The following is a 22,151-nucleotide window of genomic DNA, read 5'->3' on the forward strand; positions in this document are numbered from 1 at the left end:
GTATAGAGGGCCCTCTGAAACGCTGGGCCCCAGCTGGGATTGGGGGCTAAGGCAAGCTCACCAAGCCTAGGACATCAGGTGTGGCTGAATGGCAGGGCCTGCGGTCACATACCCTGGGGAGTATGAGCCTGTGTGGACACAGCAAGGGAGCTCCAGCCGTGGCCATATCTGGCTTTTCTCCTTTGGTGCAGGTGAGGTCGCCTGCCCTCTGTACCTGTTTCCTCATCTCTTTCAAAAGTGATAGTGAGGCTATCACCACTCATAATAACTTACACAGTTATAATGATTATTGAGTTAATGCATGTAATTGCTTAAACGGAGCCTGGCTTATAAAAGTGCTGTTAATGTGGCAAATAATGCAATATATGTTAAGAAAGAAAAAAAGAAGAAGAATGTAGCAGGAGGGGAAGAATGAAGGGGGGGAAATCGGAGGGGGAGAAGAACCATGAGAGACGATGGACTCTGAAAAACAAACTGAGGGTTCTAGAGGGGAGGGGGGTGGGAGGGTGGGTTAGCCGGGTGATGGGTATTAAAGAGGGCACGTATTGAGTGGAGCACTGGGTGTTATGCACAAACAATGAAGCATGGAACACTATATCTAAAACTAATGATGTAATGTATGGGGATTAACATAACAATAAAAAATTAAAAAAAATAAGTGCTGTTAATGTGGCTCATAGGGATGGTCTGAGTGACTGCCTCAGGTTGAGAGGGTCACAAAGATAATGCAATTCGTTGAAGATAGTACCTTATGCAGACTGAGCGCTCAAGTGTTTGTTTTTTAAAACTTTTTATTGAGACAAAATTCACATAATATAAAATTCATCATTTAATCATTTTGAAGTATACAATTAAATGATTTTTAGTACACTCAGCAATGTTGTGCAACCATCATCACTAACTCTAAAGCATTTCCAACCCGTTAAGAAGAAACCGCGTGCCTGTTAGCAGTCAAACCCAAAGCCACACACCTCACCTCCAGCCTCTGGCTATTGCCAATCTGCTTTCTGTGTTTATAGATTTGCCTGTTCTGGGCATATTTTATAAATAGAATAATATGTGACCTTTTGTGTCTGGCTTCTTTCGCTTAACATGATGTTTTAAAGGTTCATCTGTATTGTAGCATGCATCAGTACTTAACTTTTTTTTTTTAATATTTTATTTATTTATTTGACAGAGATAGTGAGAGCAGGAACACAAGCAGGGGGAGTGGGAGAGGGAGAAGCAGGCTTCCTGCCCAGCAGGGAGGCCCATACGGGTTTCCATCCCAGGACCCCAGGATCATGACCTGAGCCCAAGGCAGACGCCCCAGTACTTAACTTTTTTATGACATTCCATTGTGTGGACAGAGCACATTTTGTTTATACATTTATCAGTTGATGGGCATTTCAAGTGTATATTATTAATATTCCTGTTATCAGGTTTTGTATTTCTAAGCCATGGCACCCTGTCATTAGGGGGCAAAGCATACTGCTTCTATTTGGCCAAGACTCTTTTGGGTTTCTACCACCCCTCTGGAGGAGGCAGGGCCTGTTCCTTGGATGAAAAGGAAAGACGTGGAGGCCGACTCAAGATCCTACAGCTTTCAGGACAACCAGGGATTTATTACACCAGGTTCAGGGGCCACTGGGCCATACTAAGAAATCCTGTCTTTCGCCAAGCCAGGAATTCTGCATGGCTGCGATTACCTCTCAGGACCCGCAAAAAGGAGAAGCACGGGGCATTTGGGAGTGGGAGGGTCCGCCCCCGCAACCCTCCTCCTCCCGCGGACTTCGGAGCGTGGCAGCGTTCAGCCAATCAGCGCAGGGCGTCTGTAGTCCTGGCAACAGTAGCTTCTAAGCTTGAGACTTCAGGGTCTCTTGCAAAATTTGGAATTACTGTTTTTTGGTGCCCCCACGCAAGCGCGCGCGCGCGCGCGCACACACACACACGCGTTCATACACACTCTTCAGCGCCCGCCCCCGACGCTGTGACCATGGACGACGATTCCCAGGAAACGAATGAGTCTCTGTTCCTGTCGCTGCTCGGTAAGCTCCAGGGAAGCAGCGCCGTGCAGATGCGTGCAAGTGGGGTGAGGGCAAGGACGGGGGCAAATATCTCATTGTGCCGTCCCCCCCTCTAGATGAGGGGTTGCCAAGGAGTCGGGGGCAGGTCGTGCACATTTCTCAGATTTCCATGCCCAGGCTGGAGGTGTGGGCCAAGTTGCCTTGGTCTGAAATCAGAGGTCCAATCTTTGAGCCCGGGAAAGACATCCACAGCCCTCTGGCTCGTCCTCTGCCCCATTTCTCTGCTGGATATTAATGTATTGGGTACTGGAGAAGCATGGAGAAAGCTATCAGTCCCCAAACCTTCCACGATAGCCTGCTGCTGCAAAGCCCTGCAACTTCAGAGGTGAAGGACAGGCAGATAAATGGATAATTACAGAATAAAGGGTGGATGCCAGGCTGGGGATGACACCCAGGAATAAAAGGTCTGCTAAGTGTAGAGGATGGAGAGGAACAGTTCCAAGGTTCTGGAAGAGATCTTTACACTGGGGTCTAAATTAAGGATACAAGGAGTTCTCCATGCCAAAATGGGGAGGAAAGGCATTCCAGGCCAATAGAACCGCATGCAAAGAGGCTCAGTCATATGGTGTCTTCAGGAAATTGCTGGTAATTTGAGTGTTACTGGGGATGAGAGGTGAGAGAGGTCAGAAGGGACAAGATCATGAAAGAACTTGTGAGTTAGGAGATGGAGAAGCCACTGGGAATGACAGTATTGTATTGGGAGCATCAGCAAATGCAGAGTGAATTGGCAGACTCAGAATACTGGAAGCACAGATTGATGAGATCTGGGGCTGTCCAAAATATCCAGACCAAAGATACTGAGAGGTGAGGGAGAGTGGTCAGGCTAGAGGGGACTAGAGGGACTTGGGGGCTGAGTGAATAGGAAACATGAAAAGAACAAGATGATGCTCAGGTTGGTAGCTAGGGTGACCTAGAGATGGAGGTGGCTTTCACAGAGATCAGGAACCTAACGGGAGGAACAGATTCAGTGGAGACAGGACATGGAGATCAGTGCAGTCTTCATTGGTTGAGTCTGAGATACTTGTAGGCCATCCAAGTGGAGATGCTTTAGGAACAAGTGTATAGAAAGTTGCAGCTAATTTCAAGTCATAAATATTGGTGTGGGCGTCCTCAGCATAGAGAAGGTCACAGAAACATGAGAGTAGGGGAGATTGTTTGAAAAAAAGAAGAAAGCCCAGGTATAAACCTGGAAGGCACCAATTTTAAGGGGTGGGCAGGAAAAGAGAAGCCAAACAGCAAGTGGCTTGAGAGGTAGGATGGAACTTAGGGAGAGATTTGAATCAGAGCCAAGACAAGACAATTTCAAGAGAGTTGAATTGTCTCCAGATACCTGAAGGGCTGTCCCACTAAAGAGGGAACAAATGCGTTTTCTGGGGCATCAATGGGGAGGACTAGGACCAACGGAAATTCCAGGGAAACGAAATCTGGGTCGATATAAGGAAGTCTTTTCTAGCAATCAGAATTAGGCATCCACAAGGCAAAGTAGAGAACTCCCTGTCGCCAGAGGTGTATACAAGCAGAAGTAAAATCTGCCAGGGTCATTGCAGAAAGAGTTCCCTGACCTGGGAAGGCAATGGGACCAGTTAGCCTCTGAAAGCTGTCCTCACAATCTCTTGGGGACATTTTCACACAGTCTCTACCCACAACTATGTGGTGACATCTTTTATTATAAGAGCCCACATCACTTTCCTACCAATGGACACAGGACCCCAAAGATCACTAGAATGGAAGCTCTGTGGTGTGGTGGGCATGTGACCTTTGATAGGGTAGTCAGGGTGACTTTGGGGGGTGGTGCACTTGGGCTGAGAACCATATGGTGAAAAGGACTCAGCCAGGGGAGATCTTGGGGAATCCCGTGCTCTTCAGAGGGCACAGCAAATGCCAAAACCAAGTTGGGACAGAGCTAGGAGAGTTGGACAAAGAGAAAGCAGGCGTGCACAGCTGGAGCAAAGTGAGCAAGGGGGAGAGAAGTGGGAGCAGGACCCAGGTGAGGGCAGTGGTGTAGGCCATTGCAGGAGGGGGTTGCTTATTCTAGGGGCACTGAGAAGCCATTTCAGTGAAGCCATTGAAGGGTTTCAGAGGGGAGTGACTTGTGACTCTTCTGGCTAAGGGAAGATCATGGATTTGGGGTCCAGGGAGGACACAGTGGCAGTGGCAAGGCCAGGGAGGAGCATATTTTGAGTGTGTGCCCATGGTTGACGTGGTAAAGTTTAAACCCCTTAATCTGGCATTCAAGATGATTCCAAGTTCATTTCCCATTAACTTCCTCCTTCACACACAATGTGCTTCCAACTTGTGGAACTATAGTAACCCTAAAATCTCCAAAGCTCACCCCTAAACTTTCCCCACGCTGGCCCCTCCACCCCTGAAATCTGAATCCTTCTTGAAGGCACATGTCAATGTCTCCTCCTTCATGATGACCTCCCAGGTTCCTCCATCAGCATTTCTCCCCCAACTGCGAGCATCTTGTTACCCCTCTGGTTACCCCACCTTGTTCCATGCCAGTGCTCTGTGGTTGGGCATCCAGCCTCATTTGGATCTGCACCTGACCATGCCAAGTACTGCATGATTCTCAGCAAATACTGGCCTGATGAATGGCTACATTCTCAGCTATACCCAGCTTCTTGTCCTCATAGAAATGATAAATGGGTTGTTAAGAAGTGCTCACTTCTGTCCACATTAATGTATACTCATTATTTTCTGACCATGAAAGAAATACATGGGCATTGTAAGGAGGCTTAACAAATGTCCTGAATGTTCACTTTGTGCCAGGCTGGGCACCAGGGATACACGGGAACTAGGACACAGTCCTTAACATTGGAAAACCCACAGGCTGTTGGGAGAGAAAGACTCAGAAAGCATCTTCATCCAGAAAAATATGGTAAATGCTATGATGGGGATGGGCATGGGTGCTATGGGAACCCAGAGAGGGCATGAGGGTGGGGGGGGGGGGGAAGGCTTCAGGAGATGGTGATGCCTACCCTAAGTCTCGATGAGCATTCCAGAGAGAGGAAATAGCATGTGGCCAGGGCAAGGGGACCAAGGAACTGTAGTCAGCTCAGTTTTGGGGTACAAATACAGGGTGAGCCCAGAAGGAACAAGAGAAGGAGCCCATTAGAGAGGCTGGCAGAGGTGGGTAGGTCTGGTGGGGCCAGATTAAGGAGACTGAATTTTATTTTGGAGGCAATGAAAGGGTTTTAAAGCAGGGGAGTTTGGGTTTTAGAAGGAAAATATGGTGACAATATTTTTAATAATAATGTTATATCCCTTCTGAATTTTAGAACATATCTGTTATTCATTTGATCTATCCCAGCTCTGCTACTAATCAACTGTGTGACCTTGGGCCTCTCGGGGCCTTAGTGCCCTTGTCTGTAAAATGGTATAATCTTAGAGCTGACCTATTAGGTCTGTCCATTTGACATCCACTCATTCACCAAATAATTACTGAGCTCCCTCCATATGTTGGCATGTGGAGGTGCTGGGGCTCCAGCAGGGAACAAGAGAGATGAGGTCCCAGTCCATAGTCTATTGAAAAAATAAACATCAACCAAGTAATTACACCAGGGATTTCAAACACAAATGTCTGCTTGAAGCACACATTTAATAAATGAACTGATGTGTATTTGAGACAACAGAGAATGGTAGGGACTACAGAGAGGGCATGCCCCAGCCTAAAGTAACTCAAGCTGGAAAATTTTAAGGAATATGTCAAACAAAACAGGACCCCAAGCCTCATTCAGCATGAGGGCCACCTAATTCACATACCTGTGATAAGTGGTCCAAATGAAAATATAGGTTATATTACGCAGAGATAACATGAGGATATAACAGAGCTTGGGAGCTGGAGAGGTAACATGTGGTCTGAAGATGAGGACTGAGGAGGGGATGGATGGGGGAGGGAGCATTTCTGGCAGATGGAACACGTGGAAAACCCTTAGGCAGGATGGAGCTTGGACCATTCAGGGATCATTGAGAGAAGGTCAAGGCATCTGGGATATAGTAAGGAAGGATAGGCAAGTGATGAGGTCAGAAATGTTGACAGAGGAGGGTCATGGGACTTTGAAAGTCATGGAAGCGTTTCAAAATAGGTGAAGGGTGAGTACATTAAAAAAAAACAAACAAACACTGCACTTACTATGAATAAAGCACCTCTAAAATGGACTGATTCTAACCATCTCCACCACTCAGTAAAGTAGGTACCCTCTTTCTCTCCATTTTACACATGAAGAATTGAGACGGAGATGCTAAGTAATTTGCCCAAGATCATGCAGCCATGAAGCAACAGAGCCAGGACAGGGCTGGAGCATTCTAGCTCCAAAGCCTCTGCTCGGATGATCAGACCAAATCAGAATGGCATTTTTATTTTTATTTTTTTAAAAGATTTTATTTATTTATTTGAGAGGGAGTGCATGCACGAGCAGGGTGAGGGGCAGAGGGAGAGGGAGAAGCAGGATCCCCATTGAGCACAGAGCCTGACGCAGAACCCAGCTCAGATCATTACCTGAGCTGAAGTTAGGCACTTAACTGACAGAGCCACCCAGGTGCCCCCCAGAATGGCATTTTTAAAAGATCATTCTGGAGGCGCCTGGATGGCTCAGTTGGTTAAGCGTCCAACTCTTGGTTTCAGCTCAGGTCATGATCTCAGGGTTGTGAGATTGAGCCCCATGAGGGGATCCTCACTGGGTGTGGAGCCTGCTTAAGATTCTCTCTCTCCCTCTCCTTCTGCCCCCCCCCACTCATTCTCTCTCTCTCTCTCTCTCTCAAATAAATAAATAAATCTTTTTTTAAAAAAAGATCATACCGATTGCGGCCGATAAGGAGTACTGGGGTGGGGTGGGGTGGGGTGGGAGGAGTAAGATTAAATAAGAAAAAGCATATAAAGCTCTTAGCATAGTGCCTGCCACCAGGAGCGCACAATCATTATTATAGCAAAGCAATGATAAAGCCAGGCCTGGAACCCAGATGCCCTATCACCCAGCCTGCTGCTGTAGCATTTTTCTTTCCTGAGGATTCTGTTAGTCCTCTTCCTGAAAGAAACTCACCTAACACTCTTCCCCCAAGGACTCTGCCAGTCTAAGACCTTGGGTGATGATGAACATGCCAGCAAGGACCCCATATTCGATCCTGAACCAGTCACTGCCCACTGCTTCAAGCCGTTCAAGCAGAAGGATTTCCACCTGCCTCAGAGCCGCCGGCGGATCATCATCTTGCCCCAAAACAAGGATCCGATACCCATCAATCTCACGGCCCAAGCCCAGACTCCCCTACGGCCAATCTCCAGCTTTAGAGCCCTGGAAGCCGGGGACATCCCAGGGCAGCCGGAGGACACGAGGACCTGGCTCAGCCAGAGGCTGAAACTTCGGCAGAACCTGGAGTCATTTGGCGACACAGAGAAATGGCTGCAGAACAAGCCTTGCCTCACCCCTTCAGAGGCCAAGGTCTTATACATGATCCAGAAGGAGCATGAGGCCCAGTTGCTGGCCTGTCTGACTCCTACCAGAGCCACAAAGGTGAGCCGCCCCATTTGCTGATGAAGACACTGAAGGTGTTAGGGGCATACTGTCATGTCATTTCATTCCCTCGGGTTAGGCAGGATAGGGGTCGTTCCCCCCATTTCAAAGAGGAGCAAAGAGAAGTCCCCAAAGGGAGGTGTATTGGTTGTTTATTGCTGTGTAACAAATGCCCCCAAACATTTAAAGCCGCGAATGTTTATTATCCCACTGTTTTTGAGAGTCAGGAATCTGGAGGAGCTTCGCGGCTGGCTCTGGCTCAGTCTTTCATCTCAAGTGACTGGCACGTGCCACAGACATATCTGAAGGTTTGACTGAGGCAGAGAGATCTGCGCCCAGCTAGCTCACTCATGTGGCTGTTGGCAGGGGGACCTCAGCTCCTGGCCACGGCGACCGCTCCATAGGGCTGCTTGAATGTCCTCACCACCTAGCAGCCAGCGTCTCCCAAAGTGAGCCGTCCAAGGGACTAGGCAAGGAGGAGGCCTGCAATGCCTCTTATGACCTCATCTCAGGAGATAGTAGTTCCAGGAGAATCACATGATCACTTTGACTGGATGCTATTTGTCAGAAGCAAGTCATTAAGTGCTGTCCATGCTCGAGGGGAGGGGAATCAGGCTCCGTCTCAGGAGGGAGGCTGTGACTCTATCTTAAAACCACCCGAGGAGGGATAATTCCTGGCATTCCATCTATGGGGCATTTTATTTTATTTTTTTTTATTTTTTAAAGATTTTATTTATTTATTTGACAGAGAGAGAGACACAGCGAGAGAGGGAACACAAGCAGGGGGAGTGGGAGAGGGAGAAGCAGGCTTCCCTCCCAGCAGGGAGCCCCATATGGGTTTCCATCCCAGGACCCCAGGATCATGACCTGAGCCCAAGGTAGACACATAACGACTGAGCCACCCAGCTGTCCCTATGGAGCATTTTAAAATACTCATTGTTCATTCATTTGTTCATGGACACATGTTTGTTAAGGGCCAATACGTGCCAGGCAGGTGCTCCTAGTGCTACTGTGAGGATCACAGTTGTGAGGTTGGAAGAAAAAGGAGGAACTCCCTTTCATAAATACAGAAATAGAAGCTCAATGAGGCCAATCAATTGTCCAGACCTATAGAGGTAGTTAATGGAAGTCAGTATCAGAGCCCTCATCCCCCAGTGCTTGCTCTCTGTGACATTTCCTTGTAATGCAAACACTTGAAATTTCTCCCAGGTCAGGTGAAGTTGGGGTAGGAGGTCGGATAACTTGGGTTTAAACCTAGCTCTGCTACTTCTTAGCTCTATGATCCCCAATCTATTAAATGGGGATAACCATTGTACCTACTTCCTAGGGTTGTTGTGACATCTAAATGGATGAATTTATATAAGGTGCCTTGGACAGTGCCGGCCATAGAATGAGCACTCAATATTATGTCTGCCATTTTGATTACTACTGCAGTCTCACTGATGTCAGAGTCAGTCCTTGGTGTAATCAGAGGCCAAACCCAAATTTCAGAGGTCTAACACACCCTTCCTAACAGCAGCACAGTGTCTATGAATAAGCACTAGACTTGGGTTAGAAACCCAGCTCTACTGCTCAAGGGTTGTGTGTCCCTGGACAAGTCACTTCACTTCTCTGAACCTGTTTTTTCAGTTGTAAAAAAAGGGAAAGTCATACCTAATACCTAATTTACAGCATCATTTATTCATTCAGCAAACAATGACTGCCTATCTGCCTAGGGCTGGGGGTCTTTTTCAGTAGGGGGACGGGCGGTAAGTGTATGTAGCTTAAATAATTGCTTTCGAGATGTTCAGATGTGAATGGGGGAGGCAGACACATCAGTTGGATGACTACAGTTTGCTACAGGCCATTAATAGAGGGAGGTCCCAAACACAGAGGAGCTATAGACTAGGGAACAGAAAGGCCCTTTGTAAACTGTCAGGTGCTGCACCAAGGTAAGGGGGTATTATTCTGAAATATATATATATATATATATATATATATATATATATATATATTTATTTATTATAAAATATATAACCTGGAATTAAAGGAAGATGAGGATTTGGAGAAGTAGAGAAAGAAGGAAAGGTATTCTGGGCAGGAGGCCCAGTGGGAGCAAAGGCTGGGAGGTAGGAGGATTGGAGAGCCCTGTCTGGCTCCAGGCAGGGACATGTGTTTTGGGGCACTGAGAGCCCAGAGGGATTATAATCCTGACTTGTCTGACAGGAGACATGTGGGTAAGAATGAAATGTCAGTTCTCCTAATGTCCAACCCTCTTGTTTCTGATGGGAAAACGGAGGCCCAAAGATGCAAAGTATCTCTGGCGACACGCAGTTGCCCTGAATCCAATGCTCCTTGCACTCCACCTTGCTGTCTGTTTAGAGCCCCTTGGCCCCTCTCTCTCCCTGTTCTAACTCTGGGAATCACATGCCAGCAGCCTGTCTCCCCTGAATTCTCCCCCACTCTCTTGCCTCTTTCAGAAGAGCCCCCGGCCTTCCCACCAACCTGTGCCCCAGCTCCGACTACCCAAGCCCTCCGCCTTGGCCACCTTGTACTCCTACCTGCGCAGCCGCAAGATCAAGATCCTGGAGATATTTAGCAAGGTGGACCGGAGTGAGAACCAGAGGATCTCTAGGGAGGAGTTCATTGTAGCACTGAAGGCGGTAAGTGCCTCCCGTGCTCCCTCCGGGCTGGCCCGGGTGGGGAAGATGTCCATGCACCCTGCCCCCGCTGCTGCCTCCACCCAGGTCCTGGACCAAATGAAAAGTAGACACAGGGGACTCAAACCATCAGCCTTGTTACTTATAAAGCCAGCTTGGAAAATGTGGCATAACTTGTGGTCACATCAGACCCCTAAAACCACCCCTGCATGGATCTGACCTTGAAAGCCCCTCTCTGAGTGGAAAGCCTGCAGAACCGACCCCATAACCAGTCAGCTGCATGAGGAATCACCGTCTTGCCCATCGGACCCCAGAACTGCGCACAGAGATAGCTGGGCCTTCAGTCTTGCCTCTAGAACCTTCTAGATCTTCTCCAACTGTCACTGGCACATGATCATATAAAGGTCTGTTAAAATGCAGCTTCTGACTCAGTACCTCTGTGCAGGGCCTGAGATGCTGCATTCTAACAAGCTCCCAGTGATGTGTATGGTACTGGCCCACAGGCCACACTTTCAAGGGCTAGCCAAGATTTTAAGTTAATTATAAATAGATAAAATTTTAAAATCCACTTCCTCACTCACACCAGCCACGTTTTGAATGCTCAGTAGCCACACGTGGTGAGCAGTTCCTCTATTGGACCACACAGATATAGAACATTCCATCATTGCAGAAAGTTCCATTGGTCTAGTAGGGGTCTACTAACTATCGCCCAGAAGTCAAATCCAGCCTGCCTCTGTTTTTGTAAATAAAGTTTTATTGGAACACAGCTACACTCATTTGTATGTATTGTCATGGCCACTTTCATGCTACGTTGGCAGAATTGAGTAGTTATGACAGAGACCATATGGTTCATGGAGCCTAAAATATTTACTATCTGGCCCTTTATAGAAAAAGTTTGCTGACCTCTGGTCTGCATGAAGTAAGCTTTTATATACTTTGAATACAAGCTACCTTTACAAAACACTTTAGGAAGCTGACTGCTACATCTTTTGTGGTTTTAAATCATCATCAGTTTTTACACTGTTGTTTCATAACATGTACTCATCTAAACAACCTTTCAAAACATGAAAAAAAAGATAAAGCATTTTTAATCATCATAATCAAAAAAGATAAAATATTACATCCTTCCATCCCAGGAAAGTTCTGACCCTCTTTAAGGAAAGCTTAGTGAACTATGACTGCAGTCTAAAGAAGCTGAGGAACAAAATTATATTTCCTTTAAAACTTTTCTTCTTGAATATTTGGTTTTGATGGCAAGCATTATACTCCTACAAAGTTGCTCACTGTCCCTCAAAGAGTAACGTGCTTTGTATTTCTGATCCTATTTTACTTCAGTTAAGGGAGGCTTATGTATTTCTCATGGACAAGGATGGTAGACGCGAAATCCTTTTTCCAGTCCAACCTGGGAAAACTGGCATTGAGATTGGTATGGAGTGGGGTGGTGGTCCAGAAGGAAGAAGTAGCAGACTTTGCAAAGATGGTGGCTTATCTGGATTGGGTTTTGAAGGAGAGAGGAGTTCTTCAGATAGGTGGAAACGCCTGAATAAAGGCAGAGGGTGAGAAAGCGCAGAGTGTGTTCAGGGCCTGGGAAAGGGCTCCGAGCTCCTGCGGCAGAGGCCTTGGGCATGAGCTGAGAGTGGTAGTGGATGGAACGAGACACTATGCAGGAGAGGTGGGGCCAGGCCGCTATGGCTTTGGCCGTACCGGCAGGATGTTTGGATGGAGCCTGCCCACCTTTGTGGCTTCTCTTCTCTCCTCAGATTGGAGTCCCTCTGAAAAACCAGGAGGTGGAGGATGTTGTGATCTATCTCAGTTCTCTGGGAAAGTGCAACAGCATCACCATGGATATCCTGGTCAACAACTACAAGCAGTGGTCTTTGGCTCAGCAGAGAAGCACCCTGTCCACTGCAAGGGAGTGTACGTATCCACCCCCACCCCCATGTCTCCATTTCCCCATCCTGGAAGCAAGCGTGAGGGAGGCAGCCTTGGCTTACTTCTTGAGTGTGTTCTCCAACTTTGGCTTACCATAGGTGGGCCAAGCCTTTGGAATTCCCAGGCCCAGCAATCAACTAAAGAGTAGATATTCTCTCGAGTGCCCACCTACCATGTCTATTCGAAGATGAATGAGGCCCAGCCCTTGTCCTTTTTCTTTTTTTTTTAAGATTTTATTTATTTATTTGAGAGAGAGGAGAGAGAGAGCCTGTGTGTGAGTACAAGTAGGGGGGAGGGGCAGAGGCAGAGGGACAGGAACAAGCAGACTCTCCGCTGAGCAGGGAGCTTGACATGGGGCTTGATTGCAGGACCCTGAGATCATGACCTGAGCTGAAGACAGACACTTAACCGACTGAGCCACCCAGGCGCCCCGGCCCAGCCCTTGTCCTTAAGGGAGGATTTTCAAAAGGTGGTTTCAGCCCACCAAAGCTTACCTGATAGACTGAAATCTGACCCAAACAGAAAGCCCTTCCATTTGTAGTGGGCCCAAGGCCTTCTTACTATTAATCTATATTTTACTGATAAAAAGTTAACTAAAGGGGCGCCTGAGTGGCTCGGTTGTTAAGCGTCTGCCTTCGGTTCGGGTCATGATCCCAGGGTCCTGGGATCGAGCCCCACATCGGGCTCTCTGCTCAGTGGGAAGCCTGCTTCTCCCTCTCCCACTCCCCCTGCTTGTGTTCCCTCTCTGGCTGTGTCTCTCTGTCAAATAAATAAATAAAATAAAATAAAATAAGTTAACTAAAATAAAAAAAACCAACTATAAAACAAAAAAAAAAAACCCACTAAAATTCAGAAACCAGAATTAACACATGTTTAGAGTGTACTGGAAAGTCTACTTTGATATCTACTATCAGAGATATTAGCAGGGTTGTTGTGAACAGTTGTGTGAGTTGTGCACAGCTCAAGTTCCATTTGCCAGGCCATGTGCTTGTGGAACCACATCTATCCAGATATAGCACAGAGGCAAATCAGAAATGGACTATCCATGGTGCTGGCTATGAATTTACTCTACAACACAAGGGTACATCATGGTCCTTTATAGCTTAGTGCCATTGTTGTTGTAAAAAAAAAATTAAAATTGAACAACTACGGATAAAATTAAAGCCCTCTTTAAACTTCCACCCACCATTCCAGAGCCCTCCCCAAATGTAACCAAATATAACATATAATAACAAGTATAACAATATAACATATCCCCAAATATAACCTTTCTTTTTCTAAATAAAATAAATCTTGCTTTGCCCCCACCCATCAGGCTGGGAGGAGTTTCATTTCAGACATGTTGGTGTGGGGTGTTCCTTACCCTTTCTGAGGTCATGTGAGAGCCCTGCGGGCAGAGGGTAGTGGAGGGGTTTCCTTACCCACGTGAAGATTTGGGCCAGGGCCTCTGGAGTCCCGGTCCCACTGAGCTGGGCGCTGAGTGTCCTCACTAGTTGGCTCTTTTGGAGGCAGCGGGCAGCTCCCATAGAGACGCTGTTCCACAGGCCTCCAGAGCTTCACCCACAGTGCAGCACAAAAAAAGGTCCTGTTTGCTGTTTGGTGGAAACAGGATACTAGAAGATGAGAGGGGCAATAGGAAGGCTGGGGCCGTGGTGCAGGTGAGGAAGGAGGCGGCCTTGCATGAGGGAGGCCATAGTGGAGGAAGAGAGAAGGGGTACCTTCCAGGTCCATCTCATATGGCACTGACCGGCTACATGGGAAGTGAGCAGAGGGGTGGCCGGCACCTGCTTGGTCACATCAGTTAACTGCTCGACGGATTCCCTAGCTGGGCCTCCTCTCAGTCTCTCGGTCCTTTCAGATTACAGATCCGCCAAGCACAGAGGTTCCCCACAGAGCGCATCCAAGAAGCAGATGGATGTGGCCCCACAGCCTCGCAAGATGGACCTGCTGACCGTGCCCGTGGTCGACGCCCAGATGGAGGCGCGGCCCATGACTCTGGAGGAGATGGAGGATGTGGGCAAGCGGTACCGCGACAGGAAGCGGCAGCACAAGGTACCCGGGCCAAGGGGAAGGGCGTGGGGCTGGGCGCCCGGACAGGCTTGGGGTCAAGTTCACTGCACCTTCGGGCTGGGGCACCCCCGGGAGCAGGCTTCTTCATCTGACAATGAGAACAACACCTACCTCACGAAGTTTCTCTGAAGATGAAATGAGATCATGTTTCCGAGAGTATGGAGTTCCCCGCTCCCATTCTTTACCTGTGACTTTGCATCCTGAGACCAGGGCTGAGAGCCGCATCTTCATCACAGCCAGAATCCAAGTGCCCGGCACAGGGCCTGCCACCCAGTGGGCACTCCAGAAACACATGACCAGTGAAGGAAGAATGAATGGCATGAAGGAATTCACCCAACAAATATTTATCGACAGACGGCACTGGGCCAGGCGCTCTTTTAGCAGAAAACAAAACAGCCCCTGCCTTCAGGGAGGCAGACAGTATTAGTATTATACTATATACAAATGCATATTTTATTATATACAATAAATAGAATATAAAGATATATTATAATACTATATATTAAATTAATTATATATTAAATATAATAATATAATAAATATATAAATATATATTCTATTTATTATATATATAGGCATTGTAAGTGGTGCTATATCAACTAAGATCTGATTCACTTACATGACAAGAAAACCCCAACATCTTTGAGCAGGGATCAGCAAACTTTGTAAAGAGTCAGGCAACAACTATTTTAGACTTCTGGGGCTCTATCGTTTCTGTGGCAACTACCACCCAAAAGCAGCCACGGACTGCAGCCACTAAACAAATGAGTGCCTCTGTGTTCCAAGAAAAGTGTCTTTATAAAAACAGGTGCTGGGCCAGATGTGGGTTGTGGGCTGTACTTTGTTGACTCTGGTGTTAGATGCTGCGAAAAAGATAGATTTTTTTTTATTTCCTTGCAAATAAATAAATAAGGCCCAAAGTGGCTCCTCATTCCGCAGGCCTCGTCTGCTCCGCTCTGCCATCCTTGGCACGTGGCTTCCACCTCAAAGGCACAGGTGTCTGCACCTAATTTAAATCCTGGGGCAGCCAAACCCGTGGATGCCATGGTTCACTAGGACAGCTACTTCGTACCCTACTGCGCACGTGATACAGTGACGTGCAGCTCCGCGTACGGGGCTGTGCACACCGCACTGCTCGCCTTAACCGGAGCCATTCGAGCGCTCTTCGGGGGTAACCTTGACCATGTGTGGTTTTTCTCCCAAGTCACTGACTTCAGAGCCTGAACTTTGGTCCCGCCCTGCATCCTTTGCCATTTCCCCTCAGGGGGGAGAGGGAGGTGAGGCTCCACATCTGCCTTCTGGCCAGGAAGGAAAAGACAAGGTGGAGGGAAGCGTGTGCCAACCTCTGTTCCCTTTGCAGCTCAAGATCCCCTCCATCCAGTACATGGAGCGGTGCCGCCTGGTGCGCAGTGGGAACAAGCACTTTGATGAGCACTGCCTGCCGTCCACCATCCACGGGGAGATGAGGGAGCTCATCAACATGTCCCGCAGGGACACCTTTCTGGTCTACCTGCAGTGCTACAAGCTCTGTGAGTACTACGGCCTCCCGCTGACAGAGGACGTCCTCATGAAAGGTAAGGGCTTTCGGGGCTGGCCCGTGGGAGCTTGCCAAGAGGGCCCAGAACCCGGGCGAGGGTGGCGTCCACCTGAGGTTTCTCCCTCCCCAGCTGACATGCACCCAGCTAAACTGCTGTAGCCTGTGGTGGGGACATTGAAGGAGGGGGTAGAGGGGAGAAACAGCCCAGTGTGTTTTGCTGTGAGATGGGATTTCTAGAATCCTGGAGGTACCCAGGCTCCACAGACCTAGAGGTCTGGGTTCCCCCAACTGAGCCGCTAAGCATTCTAGAACAGGAGTTCGGGGTGAGGGAGCCCTGAAATTGAGCAGAAAGGAACAGTCCCAGTTTCAAAGAGGGAGATCTGATAGAAGTGATAACTGCTATGCTGTATTGAGCTTTTCCAAAACCACTTCCCTAGGTCAGGTCTGCTTCTTGGTTCTTCTGCAGCACAGAGTAGGACTGCACCAGGGGCCAGATTCTGCTGAGGCCCTTCGCTCTCTGCTCAGACCCCAGGACTGGGCCCTGAGATTTCCACACTGGTCTCACCCTCTGTTTGAGGGAGAGCTGTGTTTCCATATATCCAAGCAGGATCTGAACCCTCCCCATCTCTGGGTAGAGCATGTGCTTCTGAGAGATGGGGATGGGGATGGGGGAGTTCCCTATAAGCCCCCGATGACCACACAGCAATGCTGGTGCCCCAAATTTGTGAATTTATAAATTTAACGGGCAGGTCCCACTTTGTGCTTTAAAAGCACAAAAGAGCAAGCTGCGCTTGAGGGCAGCGTTTTCCCAAGTGGCCAGGAAGGAACCATGGCCAAACTGGGAAGCGTGGCTTTCAGAGAAAGGGGCACACAGACAGTGGTGTGACTTCCCTGAGAATAAGTTAACCGTCACAACTGACTGTTTCCATCTTTTTCCCAAGAGAGACAGAAGCAAGTGCACAATGCATAGGGCCCTAGGTCTTGTACTAATTTGCTCAGGCTGCCACAATAAAAATACCACAGACCAGGTGGTTTGAACAACAGAAATTGGTCTTCTCACACTTCTGGAGGCCAAGATCAAGGTGCCGACAGGGCTGGTTTCTCCTGAAGCCTCTCTCCTGGGCTCGCAGGATGGCCACATGCTCGCTGCCTTTTCACAGGGTTTCCCCTCTGCACACTCATGCCCCTGGTGTCTCTCCTGTGTCCAAATCTCCTCTTCCAAGGACACCAGTCAGATCAGATTTGAGCCCACCCTCATGTTAGCCTGATCACCTCTTAAAAGAGCCTCTCTCCAAATACGAATTCTGAGGTTTTGGGGGGTTAGGGCTTCAATATATGAATTTGGCCTTGGGTGGGGGGACACAATTCAGCCCATAACAGGTCTGTACAACAGCGTGTGGCCAAAAGCCTCCAGAAACACAGGCAAACCAACCTAAGTGGTCATTGTCTCCTGGGCGTGCTGCACCCCCTCACTTGGGCGGCCACTTGCTGCCCACCTGGGCTGGGAGGGCAGAGGCAAGAAATGCTGCAGCTCTGGACACGGACTTTTTGCCACATCATCTTTCCTTCCTCCTTCCTCAGGGAGCCTCATCTTCTCTGATTGTGTACATTCCCTGGTCTTGGCTAGTGGTGAAGCTACAGCTAACTGTCTTCTGAACGCAGGCAGGCTTACCACGCACGCACCCGGGGCTGCCCTGTGGGCCAGGCCTTTCCTCTGGATGTGCCTCCTTTGTCCCCTCGGAACCCTGAGCCACTACTGATTCCCTCCACTGCTAGATTTTGCTAGCTCCTGGGCCTGTCAACCATACTGGCTGGAAGGATCTCACTCACGGGCACACGGGAGCATCCGTGGGTGGCCTTCCTTTTGCTTCTGATTGTTCTAGATGGAAAAAAACTCTAGTCCATCTCTGACCACTATCCTGGCCACTATCTATTGGCTGTCTCTGTAACAGAGACCTGATCCTGCTGTGAGGAAAGAAACTCAAATGTTGGGACTTCTGGGTCTGTGTTCTAGACTAGAGCTTGGTGGGCTCCGATTCCAGGCCTCAAGCTCAAGGGCTAGAGTTTTAAAACTTTGAGGCATTTTCCCTCTCCCCAGTGAATACAGCTTTATTGTTTTTCTCCCCCGCAATTTTATAGATAATACTTGCTCACTTAAGCTTTTTTTGAAAACAGAAAGATAAAAATTTCCCCAGCTTGAGTTGACACCATTAATATTTTAGTGATTGTCCTTTCACAGACCTCTTTTTCTTTTCCATTTATACAAAATTATTTATGTAAATTATTTTTAAATTTTATATATATATCTTTAAATGTAGTTTTAAAAAATCCTGTGTACCTTTTTAAAATGTTGATGTTGCATATGTCCCTTCCCTCTCCCTGCAGATAACCAGCATTAATAACCTGGAGTGTAAACTTCCATTGCTTTTTTCTAGAATATGAGTTAGTCACGTGTTACCATCTTGGGACAAGCACTGCTCAATGGCTGTAGGAAGACAGAGCCCAGTGTTTTTTGTGCTCTGACTTCTTAGAAAAGTCTCCCGAGGATATCTGTGAGACTAATTCTAGGGGAGGAGAAAACTGTCATCGACTAGGTCTAAGTTAACCTAGTGAAGTCTTGGGTGAATCTCCCCTCCTCCTGTGGGTTCCTGACCAGCACGACCTCTGCAGAGTGGGGCATGGGGCTGCACGCCCCATCCTAACTGCACCCGGGCCTTGGGGCCAGGGCTGACCTGGCTATAAACAAGCTCCCCCAACTGCAGTCCAGACAGCGACCAGCCCCACTTCCTGACACCACACTATGGTCTTATGCCACGTCACCATTAGGGGAAGGTGGGGGGAGAGTCTAAGGGACCCTCTACACTCCTTTCGCAACTTGCTGTGAATCTACAATCATTTAAACAGAAAAAGTTTAGAATGTATATAAGAAAAAATCTTTTCAAACAAAAATGTCGATTAAAAAAAAAAAAACAACCCTCCTCTGCCCCAAAGGCTCAGGGCAGAGAGGGGTCCTGGGCTGACAGGTCTCATTTCTCTTGCTGCTTTATAGCCCTGCTGTACCCGGGGGACAAGATCATTTTCCAGAAGGACGAGGTGCGCCCGATCCGACAGCCGGGAGGCTACTACTCAGACTTGAAGATCTTCAGTCCCAGTCTGACCCTGCTCAAGCTCCAGGGCTTCAGCGAGGCTCCGGCTAAGAAGGCTGACAAGCTGAGTGTCAGACCCCCCCCCCCCCCCGCCGTGTCCCCTGTCATTTGCCTTCTGTTCTGTGCCGCTCCTTCAGCGCTGGGGGTGGGATGCTGGCCTCCTTGAGGTGTCATGGTGCGCCAGGGCCTGTGTCCAAGCATGCCCAGCATGTCCAACCCCACTGGTCACCAGAGGTTGGCCGATGTCCGGTGTCACCCCGGCACATGTCTGAGGGTGGCAGCCTCCTTGCCTCCCCCCTATACAGCTACTCTCCGACCACATCCTACATGATCTCAAGCTCTCTAGGAAAGATGAAAAAGAGGGCCTTCTTCGAGAAATAGGGAAGGCCCTTCACAAATCGTGGGCCAGCTGTCAGGGGCCCTACAGAAGACAGGGGTGGCAGTCCCTTCTTTGTCCTGCCTTCTCTGGCAAGAAGTGGGCTTGCAGCCCTTAGGAGAAGGAAAAAACTCTGCACTGGGGCCTGTCGCTGAGCCTCAGACCAACCTGAGTCCTCTCTAAGGAAATGTCCTTCTTTGGAAGGAGGTGACCCCTGGGCAGGTGAAAAGCCAGCATCTATTGGTGACTGCAGATTGGAGAATGAGGAGCATCCCCTAGGAGGGATGGGGCTAACGTGGGATGAGGAGGGGCCAGCTGACCACAAGGGGGAGGGGATAAGGAACTGCCCACATTCTAGATCTCTGCTAGCTGCCCACGGGGGCCGTGTGGCCAGAACGGATAGGATGCAGCAGAGCCAAGTGGAAATCAGACAGGCTGCAGGTTAAGTGGACAAGATGCTTCACTGTTTGAGCCTCAGCTTTTCATTTGTTAAATGAGCATACCAGCTCCTGGGTGGCTGACTTCCATTTCTGCACCATGAACCTAGGGAGTGGGTGGGAACCTGAGAAAGGGACTCTTGTCCATGCTTAGGTAGGCCACAGCCATAAAGGATAAAGAGAGGGCCCGAAGGGCAGGGATGGATATTTGTTTTATCTTGCGACTTGAATTGTGTCGTCAAAGATTCTGAGGCCAGATGCAGGCCTTCTGGGAAAGAGTGCTGTCTGTGGTCGATTAGTGATGTCTGCCAGGCCCAAGATTTGGGGAGTTAGTTTTCACCACTCTTGTTCCAAAAGCTGGATTCAGCCTTGGCAGAGGAAGTGGGAGTCAGGGGCTCCCAAACAATTCCGATTATTGAGCATCTCTCAGCTACCCCGGGAGGTGTTTGTTCTGGGTAATAAGAAACGAGGCTCTGCAAAGGGAAGTGACCTGCCCAGAGTCACCCAGCCAGCCAGGTTGTGAGCCCAGGCCTGGCTGACCAAGCCCACTGTGTGTCCCACTGGAGCATGGAGAGACAGAGTCAGGGTCCCACCTCAGGTAGAAGAAACTCTCCTTTTGGAGCTCTGGTTTGGACTCACAGACAGGCCCGCCCACATGTACTATCTGAGGCCCCATTAACTTGGATTTCCCCTCTCCTGACAAGAGAACTTCCTCTCTTATCCACTAGGAAAACATCGAAGAAAATCAAGAAAATACACTTTAAGGAGTTTGAGGAATTCACCAGGTCTGTAGCAATCATCCAACTCTGGAAGGGGGTGGGTGGGAGGGAGGACTTTGGAGGAGGTGCCTGAGACTCTGCATGTTGCATGGTGCACAGTATCTAGGGCTCAATGCCCAGGAACTGAGAAGGAGTAAAACTCTTAGAGTGCCAGGCAGACACTGCCGTGGTGTGTTCTGTGTTTTAACTCATTTAAATCCTCTTAGCAACCCTATAGAGTGACTCTTAGCATACCCATTTTACAGAAGAGGAAACTGAGGTACAGAAAAATTAATGATCTTACTCAAAGTCACTCATCTATTAAGTGGTGGAGCAGGGATTTGAACCCAGCAATGCTGGCTCCAGAGGCTATACCCTGACCCTCACATGAAAATGGTGTACACTTAAGAATATGGGTTTTAGGGGTGCCAGGGTGGCTCAGTCATTAAGCGTCTGCCTTTGGGGGGCACCTGGGTGGCTCAGTCGCTTAAGCAGCTGCCTTCGGCTCAGGTCATGATCCCAGGGTCCTGGGATCGAGGCCCGCATTGGGCTCCCTGATTGGCGGGAGCCTGCTTCTCCCTCCCCCACTCCTCCTGCTTGTGTTCCGTCTCTCGCTGTGTCTCTCTCTGTCAAATAAATAAATAAAATCTTAAAAAAAAATTAGAGGCAGCAGATTAGGCGTCAAGCCCGCGCTCTGCCACTTGCTCACTGCGTGGCTTTGGGGAAATGACTTATCCTCCCTAGGCCTTCAGGTCCTCATTGGTAAGGTAGACAGGATAAGAGAACCCACTGACCGCATGGAGCCGGAGGACTTAGCTCAATGCTACCCCTCCACTCTGGTCACAGTTGGTCTGCTCTGCTGAGCAGGGGCCCCGGCCCTGGCTAGTCTGCCATGACACACTTCTGTCTTCTTTTCCAGGAAGCTGAAAGTGAAGAGCCCCACAGGTCCACAACGAACTCACCCCAATTTCTTCTGGCCAGGTCACCTGCTGGACAAGCTGCAGCTCTACCTGCCCACTGTGGCCGTGGACCGGAGCCTGGCGCTCTTCAGTTGCGTCCAGCCCCAGCCCCATGCCTACTCAGCCACCTATCACCCCGACCACTGGTGGCCCATTGGGAACATGAACTACATGACCTGTGCCTATTACGATGCCCCCAAGGTCTACTACATCAACTAGAGTGGCCAGGTGTTGTGGGATCCAGCCATCCTCGGGCTGTGGCCTGTGCCTTTTGCAGCCCAGAGCCACAGTCACGGGGAAAGTGTCGAGAGCCAGATAAAAGAAATCCTTTCAGTGGAATGGCGTGGAGCCAGCTCTCGCTAGAGCAAAAGTATCCAGGGTCTGAGAGGGCAGATGTACCCAGGAAAGAGATGCAGTTTCTGAGTATTTCCCTGTCTTGACTTCTGCCCTTTTGAAATAAACCGGGTTGGAGTTTTTTTCATGTCACCTGTGATCCAGCTGATGTGACTTCTTGCTCAGGAGCTGTGGCCAGACAAATGTTTGGAAAGCTGGGGTCCTGAGCCCGGGGCACTAGAGCAGGAATATTCCCAGGGATCCTGGCAAGGATGCCTGCATGGCACCTCCAGCTTCTTGTCCTAGGATCTCAGGGCTCATGGGAAAGCAGCTGGCACTGTGGGTACCCTGTGCCCTTCTCTGTGACATACAGTGGCAACGGGTCTCT

General features: G+C 48.9%; 1 protein-coding gene across 3 annotated transcripts; it reads left to right on the forward strand.

Annotated features, from left to right (window-relative positions):
• Window positions 1-1,815: 1,815 nt before the first annotated feature.
• On the forward strand, window positions 1,816-21,916 carry EFCAB12 (EF-hand calcium binding domain 12). 3 transcript variants are annotated; one of them, XM_036073584.2, is made up of 10 exons: window positions 1,816-2,027; window positions 4,839-4,947; window positions 7,128-7,576; window positions 10,039-10,218; window positions 11,976-12,132; window positions 14,006-14,199; window positions 15,578-15,791; window positions 18,804-18,963; window positions 20,442-20,498; window positions 21,391-21,916. In XM_036073584.2, the coding sequence occupies exons 1-10, from the start codon at window positions 2,001-2,003 to the stop codon at window positions 21,647-21,649; spliced, it is 1,806 nt and encodes a 601-aa protein (XP_035929477.2). In that variant the 5' UTR covers window positions 1,816-2,000; the 3' UTR covers window positions 21,650-21,916. The 3 variants fall into 3 exon arrangements, with proteins under 3 accessions (XP_035929477.2, XP_035929476.2, XP_035929478.2); XM_036073583.2 differs by having other exon boundaries at window positions 1,817-2,027; window positions 10,036-10,218; XM_036073585.2 differs by lacking the exon at window positions 4,839-4,947 and having other exon boundaries at window positions 1,819-2,027; window positions 10,036-10,218.
• The last annotated feature ends 235 nt before the right edge of the window (window positions 21,917-22,151 follow it).

This window comes from Halichoerus grypus, chromosome 1 (assembly GCF_964656455.1).
Source record: "Halichoerus grypus chromosome 1, mHalGry1.hap1.1, whole genome shotgun sequence".
Taxonomy (NCBI): domain Eukaryota; kingdom Metazoa; phylum Chordata; class Mammalia; order Carnivora; family Phocidae; genus Halichoerus; species Halichoerus grypus.

What these genes read in the sequence shown, in the direction of transcription:
- EFCAB12 (XM_036073583.2), top strand. Translation starts at nt 2,001, where the DNA reads ATGAGTCTCTGTTCCTGTCGCTGCTCG. An exon ending in CTCCTACCAGAGCCACAAAG is followed by an intron (nt 7,577 to 10,035) that starts GTGAGCCGCCCC and finishes TGCCTCTTTCAG; the next exon opens with AAGAGCCCCCGGCCTTCCCA. An exon ending in GAGTTTGAGGAATTCACCAG is followed by an intron (nt 20,499 to 21,390) that starts GTCTGTAGCAAT and finishes CTTCTTTTCCAG; the next exon opens with GAAGCTGAAAGTGAAGAGCC.